This window comes from Palaemon carinicauda, chromosome 21, assembly GCF_036898095.1.
Source record: "Palaemon carinicauda isolate YSFRI2023 chromosome 21, ASM3689809v2, whole genome shotgun sequence".
Taxonomy (NCBI): Eukaryota; Metazoa; Arthropoda; class Malacostraca; order Decapoda; family Palaemonidae; genus Palaemon; species Palaemon carinicauda.
This window is the reverse complement of record NC_090745.1, coordinates 37,711,883-37,724,382: the sequence shown is the minus strand read 5'-3', so window position 1 is coordinate 37,724,382 and position 12,500 is coordinate 37,711,883. Positions and strand designations below refer to the sequence as shown.

The 12,500-nt window shown below is 38.2% G+C and overlaps 1 protein-coding gene across 1 annotated transcript in view; it reads right to left on the bottom strand.

Annotated features, from left to right (window-relative positions):
* The window catches only part of LOC137615271 (non-structural maintenance of chromosomes element 3 homolog), a 281,126-nt gene that overhangs the window by 34,062 nt on the left and 234,564 nt on the right, over positions 1-12,500 (bottom strand). The window contains exon 5 of the mRNA XM_068344999.1: positions 9,408-9,502. Within this exon, the coding sequence (XP_068201100.1) occupies positions 9,408-9,502 (95 nt within the window). The remainder of the gene's footprint in view (positions 1-9,407; positions 9,503-12,500) is intronic.

Here is a 12,500-nt window from a genome sequence, read left to right as displayed (position 1 = left end):
GCCGATACAGAAACATTGTTTCTTTTACAGGTGGTAGGACTGACAATTTTTGCCAGTTCCTTTCACACTCGTTACAAGACCCTGTTCCCTACCCCTCTGTCCACTTTTGATGGCTGAGCCATTGTCTTTCTTTAGGCCGGCATCTTGCAACCTTACCTTTGCTGGCAGGTTGCCAGAGCCAGCCAGACTCCCTCTCTAGTCATGTCTTTGGCTGACGGTAGAGCATACTGCCCCCAACCACATCATCTGTCAGCTAGGCCGGCAACTGCCGGCCCAGCCGGCAGCCAAGATGGCTGCCGGCGACCATGATGGCCGTGAGAGGGAAGTCCCTTCTGTTCCCAAGGTTCTTCAGTCCTCCCTTGAACTGCTGCTACAGGTCCTGTTGCCGGGGTACTGCTGGCCAGGCCGGCACAGATAATGCTGACTCAGTTGGCAGCACGCCGACTGTACTGATACTGCTGGACTTGCCGGCCGGCAGTGTATCGGCGGTACCTTGTCGGCAATAGTACTGTAGCTGCATGGAAGCCTGAATGGTACATTCTCCCCTTCTATTAGAACCTTCTTTCTGGAAAAAGGCAGTCAAATTAGACTTTTACATCCTTAATTACTGTATACATTCACAGTAAGGAGTAGCCTTTTTTCCATGCTATCTCTCTCTCTCTCTCTCTCTAGCTAGCATGCCGGGTATTTCGGCAAGATCTAGCTATGCCGGCTGAACTACTGTATATTTTATACAGGTAGCCAGTATATCTGCATTATAGAATATACTGCAGATAGAAAACTACTATATAGTTTATACTAGTAGTTATTTCCAATATATTTTGGATATCCAACACAGGCATTTGCCGAGCCCAATCCTATATTGAATGAATATGATTTCTTCAATATCCTGATTAGAAATCAGTATTAGGTTTACCCTACAATATTAAACACTTCAAGGCAGGAGTAATACACTCCTAACACTTAAAGGGTGGAGCCTTTTTCCTTGAGTCTCCCTGATCAGGAAACTCTATATTTTAATATAGTAGGAAGAGTATAACAAATAGGCTGAGTGGGATATACAAATATATGTCTTTATTTTCCTAGTCCAGCTGGCTTCATGCTAGATGGACCACACTGTCATATGCTACTATGAAGGCAGCATAATGACTAGACTACAATACATGATGTACAGTAGCCAGTAAATTGCAATACAGTGAACCCTCGTTTATTGCGGTAGATAGGTTCCAGACCCGGCCGTGATAGGTGAAAATCCGCGAAGTAGTGACAGCATATTTACCTATTTATTTAACATGTATATTCAGACTTTTAAAACTTTCCCTTGTACGTAGTATTGTTAACAAACTACCCTTTAATGTACAGAACACTTAATGCATGTACTAACGTACCCTAAACTAAAACAGGCACAAATATTAAGGGCGATTTTATATCATGCGTTTCCTAAACACGCCAAAAAGCACGATAAAACATGGCAACCAATGTTTTGTTTACGTTTATCTCTGATTATAATGAAGAAACAAACGCATTTACACATCTGTGTATAGGTTAGTTTCTGCATCGATTATATTGATTATTCAGTACAGTATGTTGATTTGGTTATTACTAATGTTTTACTTAATTTTTCTTAGGACTTCCAAATAAAATGTTTTTCTCTATGACGCCGCCTGAAACGACGGCGTCATAAAGTACACTCAGTAAACAAACTAAGGAATTTAACGCGCATGATGAAAGTGATAAATAATGATATTACAGTAAAAGCTTTAATAAAATATGTTATTACAAATATTATTTACCGTATCTATATAAAATCATACATACGTAGCAAAGCAGGAAAACAATCTACGAGAGAGAGAGAGAGAGAGAGAGAGAGAGAGAGAGAGAGAGAGAGAGAGAGAGAGAGTTGTTTTACATACGTAAATGTAAATTTTAAACAAAAAAAAAAGCCCCATTTCATATAAAATAGATTACAAATATTTTACTTTATCATATTACAGTAGTCTGTATAATACTGTAAAGTTCAGTACAGTATGTTGTTGTTAAAGTCGTGGCAATGAAATTCTCACGAAACAAAAACACGCCATTTGAGTACAACAGCTGATTCTCTCTCTCTCTCTCTCTCTCTCTCTCTCTCTCTCTCTCTCTCTCTAAAACACGCCATTTGAGTACAACAGCTGATTCTCTCTCTCTCTCTCTCTCTCTCTCTCTCTCTCTCTCTCTCTCTCTCTCTCTCTCTCTCTCTTCGTGTTATACAATACTTACATTTAGATGAAGAAGCTAAAATTAGTTTTCTTAGTGTCAATTAAATACGAAACGAAAAAATTAGGCCGAGTCTACATCCATTTCAATCATAGCTAAAAATACGGCATACGATTTCATCAGCAAACCACTATTTTTTGGGAAATATAATTTTATTCTAGAAAATTGCCACTCTTTAAATAGTTAATTGCACATTAAGAAAGCGTGTACTTTTGTTTTTAAATTTCGGGTTTGTTTTAAAAATCGAGTATTGTTGACTTCTTTTTTTTTTTACTTTTGGCTGTGATTAGATCAGCTGTCATCTAGCTGCCGCTCTTGAGTGTGTACGAATACACTAACAAAGTATCATTTATACCATTTCTTAACTTATTCAAACCGTCTACAGTATACAGTTGATATTACATAAGCACCAATGTGTTATAACCTATCAATTTTTTTTGTTTATTACATTTAAACCCCCCCTCTCTCTCTCTCTCTCTCTCTCTCTCTCTCTGGGCTACTTTTCACTACCTCCCATTCCTTACCTCTCTCTATCTCTCAAACAAATGATATCTTTGTTGCTCCTCAAAGTTTCATTTATATTGAAAATCAATCACGATTCAATTTTCCTTTCTTTCTCCAATCTCGCACCATCGGTCACTTCGCGGTATTTTCGATATTTCTGGAAAATCCGCGATATATGTATATACATGGGTTATGAAAAAAATCCGCGAAGTGGTGAATCCGCGATGGTCGAACCGCGAAGTAGCGAGGGTTCACTGTATAGACTTTACTGCAATTAGAAAACTACAGTACCATGATACAGTAGTATTTTCTGACATACCTTGGGTACCCTTGTACGAGCATTCTGCTGGTACCGTTCATATATTGAATGAATAGTTTTCTTCAATATTCTGATCGAGAATCAGTCATCCTGACCCCACAGTATTAACATTATTCTGGGACAGTGATTTGATACTTCTCTACCCCTAGGGGTAAGCGTCCTTCTACTTGGAGTTACTCTATATAGAAATCTCCATGTAGTTAATACTCAGGGGAGGCAACAGCATTTGCTCACAGGGGTACACAAGTATGTATCTCCTACTATCCCTTTATAGCTTACTATCCTAAGCTACTCTATTGTAAAGGACATTTGCATGTTGATTGTCAAGGAGATAATCCATTGTATACTCATTTGGTTTTCCTTTCTTTACAGGAGGAACACCAGATACCTTGTGCTGCAGTCCTCTGCAAGGCCAAGAGTAAGTATTTTTACGGTCATAATACTTGCAGGTTTCATGCCCCTTGCAATATTATTTCCGGATCACTACATTATTGGAACCCACAGGTTTGCAATATATGTCGGACATTAATGTCCGAAAGTTTTAAAAATCCTAAGTCTACAGAGACTAGGGATACAGCTCAATATAAATTACGCAACTGGGTGAGAGGCTTTCAAAAGATCTTTCCGGGACCTTTCCTACCTAATGATGGGATGCGTAAGCTACTATTTCCGGAAGCAAGTGAGGAAACAGTACTGCCACAGGAGCTAACTACATCCCCTGACGGCCAGAAAACCTTTGGGATTAAGGGCAAGAAATGCTCCAAGGTAGAAGAGGAAAATGTTGCGTCGGAATTTCCTCCGCCTGTGCCAGCTTTAGAGCCATCGATATCGACATCTTTGTCTTCTACCCCTAATTTGGATAATGTGGTACAATTATGTATCCAACTGAAGAATCAAATAGAGAGCTTTCGTAGACAAAACGAAAAGCAGGAAGTAAAACGCAAGATAGATCCTCATAAAGTTTCTCTTATCGCTTCCCAGGGGTCAGTCAAACGACCCAGGAATCAAGACCTACCAACATGCTCCATAACCAAACCCTGGAGATTCGTGGAGCAGATGCCGATTTAAAATGGCAATCTCTGCATCTTAGAGGAAATAGGTGCTGTTCCATTGGACAAAATTCAATTTTGGCCAAGCTTTGATGCTTTCCCTAATTGTTGGGTTCGACTGAAGTACGAACCAAAGTCAAGAAAAGGAACAGAACCAAAAGAGGTCTTGATTCTCGACCATGATAAGGCATAGACTATCCTTTCAGGTAGTCTAAGAAAGGCGGGTTATTCAGAGTCGAAGCTATTCTCACTGAATAACGGACACCCTTCCTTTCTTGCTCCTACTTCTCTCTCATTCCCCTTTATGGGTAAGGTATTTACTTCTGTTGCCAAAGCGGTAGAGGCGGGTAAGCCTTGTCCCACACTCGATGAGTGCAAGCCTTTGTCACGAGCTTTTCCCGGACAGGAAAAGAATTGGAAGGAAGTCCATTTGACATTTTCAGTAGGAAAATTAGACAAGGACGTCGCAAGTCGACAATTCAAGGTATGTCTCCCTAAATTGTCTGAGTTGCTCTTGTGTAATGAACAGGGGTCAAAGGAGAGATTTGTGACATCCCTTTCTCTACAAAACTACATGGAGTTGTGTTCAACCTACGAGAGTACCCCAGACATGCTCATGGTCATAGCCAAAATGCATATGGCTATCTTGGTGAAGGACCTTTACGCCTTTATGAAGGCTAGGAGAGCATGTACAGTTTGTGTTCGTTGATGCAACAGTAAAACACGAAACAAGGAAGCTAATACCTTCCAACATCTGGGGTAAAGACCTCTTCCCACACGAGGTCACTAAGGAAGTAATTAAGAACGCCACCATGGAGACCATACGTCTTCTCCAAAAATGGGGCATTCCTTCAAAGAGAAAATCTTCTGTGGTTGTGGGTCCCCAACCTAAAAAGAAGATTGGAAATGCTGGAAATATCTGGGCTGCTCAACAACATCCCACTATTCCAGTGACCACGATGCTACAGGCAGATGGTCAAAAGTCTAAGCCTACTGAATACTCGAAGCATAAAGACGCTTCGGCTAGGAGGAACTTTCCCTCAGGATCGCAGGACCTTCGATCCTTCGGTCCAAAGCCTATTCAAGATGAGCCACTGATGGGAAACAGAAATGTCCCTACCATCATTTCCTTACCTTCTCCTACAGTTCAAAACCCTCCTAGAGGAGTATACCTGAGAGCTATAGAGCATACAGGTAATAAGAAAACTTTAGCTCATTGAGTTCCAGGGAAGGCTGCTTCGTGTTCACGAGAAGGACTCAAGATATCAATGAGCCATTCTGAACTTGTCGCCACTCAACAAGTTCATAAAAAACAGCAAGTTCTGAATGTTAATCCTTCTGAACATATGGACCTTGTTCCAATTAAGGCTGTTCGTAGTCTAGTCAGACCTGAAAGGTGTCCTTCGGAACCTTCCAGTCAACCACCCGCCCCTTCCTCCTATCTAGAATTCATGTTACAGAGAGTAACATTCATCCTAAGGAAGATATGTGTCGGACTCACAGTTCTAAGTATCTTCAAAGGATTGACGAACTTAGTCACGTCAAATTGAAGCCTAGAAACAGTTCAGGTATTAATATACCTGATCAAGAGGCTGGAGTGGGCAACACCCGAAGTGTCCGGCCAATGTGCATTAAAGAGATGACCCGGTTCCTGGGACATCACGGATGCAAGATAGGCTTCAAGAAGTCTCGACTTTCTCCAGCTCAGGGGTTTCGATGTTTAAAAAATCATCGAAGCCCTCACATCAACTCTCCTCTCCTTTGGAAATATAAAGGAGATCGTGAGGTCTGTCAAGAGACTCAGGTATTCAGTCAGAATACCAAAATGCCAACAGGAAAAAGCGCTAAACTTTCCCCAGTTCGCTATAGTGACAGACCTGGTGCTAAGGGCGCACCGTAAAGATGCGTTAAGAGCTTGGAGAAAACACGCATCAAACGGTTGAAGAGATAAAAAAAGACTGAGATCGGTCCCTCTTTAATCGCTTCTCTAACAGAAATTAGAGCACGAAAGTCCCAAGAGTCTGCTGGTCCTTTCATGGGTGGGGAAGCCCCCTCCACACAGATCAGGCTCCCTACGACTGATCTGGGACACCGAAGCGATAATAAGACGTCACATTCGAACGTTTCATTCAGTCTTGGTGAAGTTACCCATCCCTCTCTTAAAGGGACGGTACCTACCAGCAGTTCATTTACAACTGATCCACGATGTGACGGTGGATACTCTATTTCGATACAAACCGATAGAGTTGGAATGATCCATGGGCGCAGACATATTTCCTCCCAAATGGGAACAAGTCCCAGAACTGCAATTCGACCTCTTCATCACGAGCGTCTTCAAGAAACTACCTCGCTATATAGCCCCATACGAGGATCCTCTAGTGGGGCTGATAGACTAGATGAGGCTGGTCCTAGCTCTGACCCTAGGTATATTTCCGAAGATTCAGAAATTAACTGCCTTCGTTTTATCACAGAGAACCCAAACCCTTCATTTCATGATTTTCTCGCTCTAGCTGTTAGAAAAAGGTTTGGGATCTCAAAAGGCAATACAGTATAGAATTCTTAGAAGAATACAAGGCCAAGTCAACTAGAAGACAATATGAGTCTTCCTGGAAAAAGTGGGTTGCGTTTGTCTAAGCAAAAGGACCGAAAGAAATTTCAATGAACTTACCGTAAATTTAAGAAAAAAGTCTGATGACGTCATATTTCTGGCGGAAGGCGAGAGGCAAATCAAGTGATTTCCTTCCGATGCGTTACTATTCCCGTAATCGAAACATCGAATAATGATATATAGAATTTCTTAATAATTTTCAAAAAAAAATATGAAGATACAACTGAATTAAAAACAAAATACAGAGAGAGAGAGAGAGAGAGAGAGAGAGAGAGAGAGAGGAGAGAGAGAGAGAGAGAGAGAGAGAGAGAGAGAGAGAGAGAGAGAGAGAGAGAGAGAGAGAGAGCGTATTCCTTTTATAACTAATAATAAGGTCTATAAACAAACTGTATGGAAGATGTGATACCCTATAACATATTGGCGCTGATGTAATATGCATTATGAAGAAATTTCGAATGTCGAGAAAATTATATAAATCAGTGTTATTCGCACTATATATATGTGCTCATAATAGTAATACGGCAGCGTGACCTTGAGATCAGCTGATGCCAACCGAAAGTAAATCAAAAGTATTTGTTGATTATTGATATGCTCAAGAAATTGAAAAATAAAATATAAACGTGCTTTAATAAAGGGATTTTGATGAAGGAAAAATCTATTTCTTTGCGAGAGACCTGTGCCGCCCAGTGAAATGCTCCTAAAGCACCATTTCTAAGGAATATAACCGCTAAAATATTACCAGAGAAAAAATGCATAGGAATGCTAGGTTGAACTAGCTCACTCACCTATTGGTGTAGGTAGAATATAGGGCGTAATATGACCAGAGGTCTCGTATCATTTAGATATTTCCTCTTCAAAATCCCTCAATAGTGAGGTGCGGTTCAACCTCCCCTGCCGCGCAGACTAGTACTACTAACTTTACCCACGCTTGCCCATCACTCCTTTTTAGCACCTGATACGTTAGAGAGAGAGAGAGAGAGAGAGAGAGAGAGAGAGAGAGAGAGAGAGAGAGAGAGAGAGAGAGAGAGAGCATATTCCTTTTATAACTAATAATAAGGACTATAAACAAACTGTATGGAAAATGTGATACCCTATAACATATTGGCACTGATGTAATATGCATTATGAAGAAATTTCGAATGTCGAGAAAATTATATAAATCAGTGTTATTCGCACTATATACTGTATATGTGCTCATAATAGTAATACGGCAGCGTGACCTTGAGATCAGCTGATGCCAACCGAAAGTAAATCAAAAGTATTTGTTGATTATTGATATGCTCAAGAAATTGAAAAATAGAATATAAACGTGCTTTAATAAACCACAATTAAACACAGTAATGTATAATGAAATATAAAGGCTTAATATTGAACTAGAATACTGTAAGAAGCTTTAAAAATTAACTACCCGTATGCGATTGCGAGAGCGAGCACACACATACACAGAAAGAGCTACAACGATTTCACATTATACCTAATGATTAGACGAACTGTATGGAAACTGATTTCCTGTAACATATTGCCGTTGATGTAATATTCATCATGAAGGTATTTCTAATAAATTAAGGAATGATAAAAAAAAAATATGCCAGATGTATGTATGCTATATTTTGATACGGTAGGTAGCGGCACTTTCAGATCAGCTGATCATAACCAAAAGTAAACAAAATTTTCAGTACTCGATAGTAAAATGCTTCCAAAATTGATAAATAGAATACAAAAAGGCATTTATAGAGAATATGATATCCTATGAAACAATAAAGTGGAATAATGATAGACAGTAAGAAAATATTGACAAAATATGATCCAGATGATTGCCGAAACATAACGTATCACAATAAATCTAAGGAAACTTCACTTTTCTAGTTCGACATACGGCGAACTCGACTTACGACTCATCTCTCGGTCCCTATCTCGGTCATAAGTCGGCGACTACCTTATATATATATATATATATATATATATATATATATATATATATATATATATATATATATATATATATATATATATATATATATATCCTGTAGTGATGATCAATTTTTCCAAACATATGACTACTTTGTCTCCCCCAGCCCCTTGGGAGGGAAAAGGAATAGTTATACCTTCGTGAGAGCCTGTACCCCGTAAGGTACATTTGGAAACCACAATCTCCCACAAACTGCTGTGTTGTAGTCAGGGTAGGGGGAAAGGTGGGAAGTGATGAATGTGTGCGTGCATGTGGATATACAGTATATCTAAATATTTAGCTGTCTTTTTATGGGTCACTTACACTACTACATACATACATACGTTATTATATATATATATATATATATATATATATATATATATATATATATATATATATATATATACATATATATATAATGCAGATATATATACATATATATAGTGCATATATATATACTGTATATACATGTATATATACATGTATGTATGTGTGTGTGTATATATATATATATATATATATATATATATATATATATATATATATATATATATATATATATATATATATATATATATATATACTGTATATTTATATACATATTTATATATATACAGTATATATATATATATATATATATATATATATATATATATATATATATATATATATATATATATATATGCATGGGTCAGACAATTAAAATATTCCAGCCCTCACCTGATGCAATAGTTTATCAATATTCCCAAACACTGGATGGTTGGTCTTCACCTCAAGATCAATTTTGAAGTTCTTCAGATATTCCTTTATCTGGCCTGAAAAAAAAAAAAAATTAAGCAATAAAAACCTTTCTCTCAAATGGCTTCATAAAATACTTTAAAGTGATTTTTCATGGAAAAGTTAAGAACTTGCAAAACCTATATTTTCAAAACTTAGGCTATTCATCCTTTAAAACTATGTAATAAAAAAATTTATTACTTTAAAATCTAGGTTAATTTTTCAAAAAAATCCTTTACTTTTACATAGACTAACATGCACTTATGTGAATCCTTACTAAATTCCTGACAGGGTACCTGTGAAGATATTGTACTGGAGTTAGAAGGTAGGTAAAAATTATGAATTTGAATTGAAAAAAAAAAAAAATAAATATATGATTTTAAAAAAACTGCATTTTTCACAGAAACTTTTACATGCAGTAAATAGCCAATCAAGTGGGAAGGAGATAGGTTTCAACCCCCCAAAAGGTAGAAGCCATGACAGAATGAACTCTAAATAGACTCTTGGAAAGTGAAAGGAACCACCAACTACAAACTGTAACTGGGGGATTGTTGCGATCACAGAATGGTTTCAGGATCGTTCAATCTCTAAACAAAGGTTGTCAGCTATTACATTGATCTTTCCGCTTGCACAAACTATCATCAAATTATAATCTTGTAATTTTAATCTCCAGCGTAAGAGACAGTTGTTTTAATTCTTAAATCTCTCCTAATAAATTAATGGATCATGATCAATATGCACAATTAAAAAGGGACTACTACATACATAAATATGAAAGTGCTGCTAGGGTGAAATTACAAACTTTAAAAAATAATTTGTATTTTTCCTAGCTATACAAACGCGAGTCATTTAAATTGGTTTACTCCATTGCTGTTTGATTACAACCAGTATTAAGAAAATTGTTGGATTCCGATATTATTGTATGGTTGCCAGCATTTCACCCTTGCAGGGTCAGCGAAACTTACATCCCTTACTCATTGTTAAGATTTGAGGGGTGGCTGAGGCAAAACATATACATTAAATGACTCTGGTTTGCATAACTAGGAAAACTACAAATTATTTTGAAAATTTGTGGTTTGTTCCTATGTAAATTACAAATCATCATTATTTAAATGTTAGTCTTCCTTAGGAGGGAGAGAGGGAGGGAGGAAGTCTCAGTGAAACAAAGGTATATGCCAGACCCTTGACTCCAAGTATAATAATAAAGACAATCTTGACTGACTCACATGAGAGGCAAGATCAAGATATCAGCCTCATGAACAAATGGTGAGTGACTGAGTCACAGTCCCAACAAGTTTGTGGATTTACGTGTATAATTGTTAAAATAATATTCTGCATATTCAAAATGAAAAAATTGTCGCCGAGATATTCAAACCTGCATAAGTGGTCTTCTAAGCTGATACTCTGAAGGAAGGGATGTTTGGAAGAAGAAAGAAGTCATCCATTTAACTACATACAAATATATGCTGAGAATAACTGATGATTGTGACAATGGGTTAACCATCCTGCAAAAGCATAAGTTTCTGACTATTTGTTGTCCTACCACCACTGAACCCATATAGAAAGCATCCAGTAATCTGTAGATGCAATCTTTTAAGGATTGTGTGGGGTGAAAGTGGTTTGTCTCTTCCAAACACCTTCACTAAAAATTTGAGCTACTGAGGAGTTCTTGCAGAACGCTAAGGTTGCGGCAACACAATGTATGTCATGAGCTTTGGAAGGGGCCCCAGATGGTGCTTCTCCCAAAGATTTAAGGGGCCCCAATCAGTTCTTCTCCCAAAAGATTTATAAGCTTCACGTAAATGAATGGTTATGGTATTTTTTGTTACTCCCTTCTTGTTTCGACTTGTGCTTAAATATAAGTAAGAGATAGACAGATGTATGGAAGCAATTCTGTCAAGCTAACGATGAACTACCCATACAAGACAAAGGGATCATCAATTACCTCCTTGATCGCTGAGATACAGGAGTAAAATCTATTATCATTAAATTATCCATTTTGGGTTTTGGCAATAAACTCGGATACAAGCGAGAATGATAGATCTTTCCACCACTGAAGAAGCTAAAGCTAGATGGAACACCATCTTTGAGAGTAAGGTTTCGATCTGATGCTTTTTGGAGATGTTTGTAAGATGTCATTTTTAGGGACCTCAGAACCTTAATAACACTTAAGGAGGGAGAAGTTGAGTTTCCAAGGTGAGAAAGACTGCTCAAAATCAATATTTTCATCAGCATAGTTCCCACAAAGAGGAGAGATCAGTTCCCTTCACAGTCTGAAAACCTAGCTTAAGGCTGAGTGATAGCCTTTTACCGCAGTGACAGAGAGAAGTTCCTCTTCCGCAGGAAAATTAAAAAGCCAATAAGTAGTGGAATAGTTGCCTTGAGTAGAGCAATACCCCTTCTACAACATCAATTGCTCAATACTGCTGCGGAGGACTTGCGGAGGTAACCTGGAAGTTGCTTCGCAGTTGGTCTTGAAAAGCTTTTATTTTGTAGGAGGTGCTGGATAACCTCCAGCCATGCAAAAATAGGAAGAGAACTGCTTAGTATTTTTGGTGACCTGATTAAGTTCAGCACACAATGGATCAGGCAAAACTTTCAGTCTGTCTCACTGGTGTTGGAATGCATCCGCCATCACCGTAGCTGGGCCAGAACTGGGGAACAATACACAGGCAGTTTGCTGTTCAGAAGAGTGGCTACCACTTGAGAACTCTAAAACCATTCTGAACAAACTGTCGTCCCTAGTTGGCTCAGATTGCATGCTATTACATTCATCTTTCTTGGATTAATCATACTGAAAGGTGAATGGCATTTATTTTTTGCCCAATTTTGTACTCCCACTGCTAGCTGACGTAGCAGATGGGATACAGAAGAAACCCCCCCCCCCCCCGTCAGTAGCAGTTGTGTTGTTGCCGTAGATCATAAGCTAATACACAGGAAAATAAGCAACATGGACATAAGAACAAACCAAAGTAGAAGATATTCTAACAACATGTGAGAAAAAGAAAAGGATATGGGTAGGTTATATAATGAGAA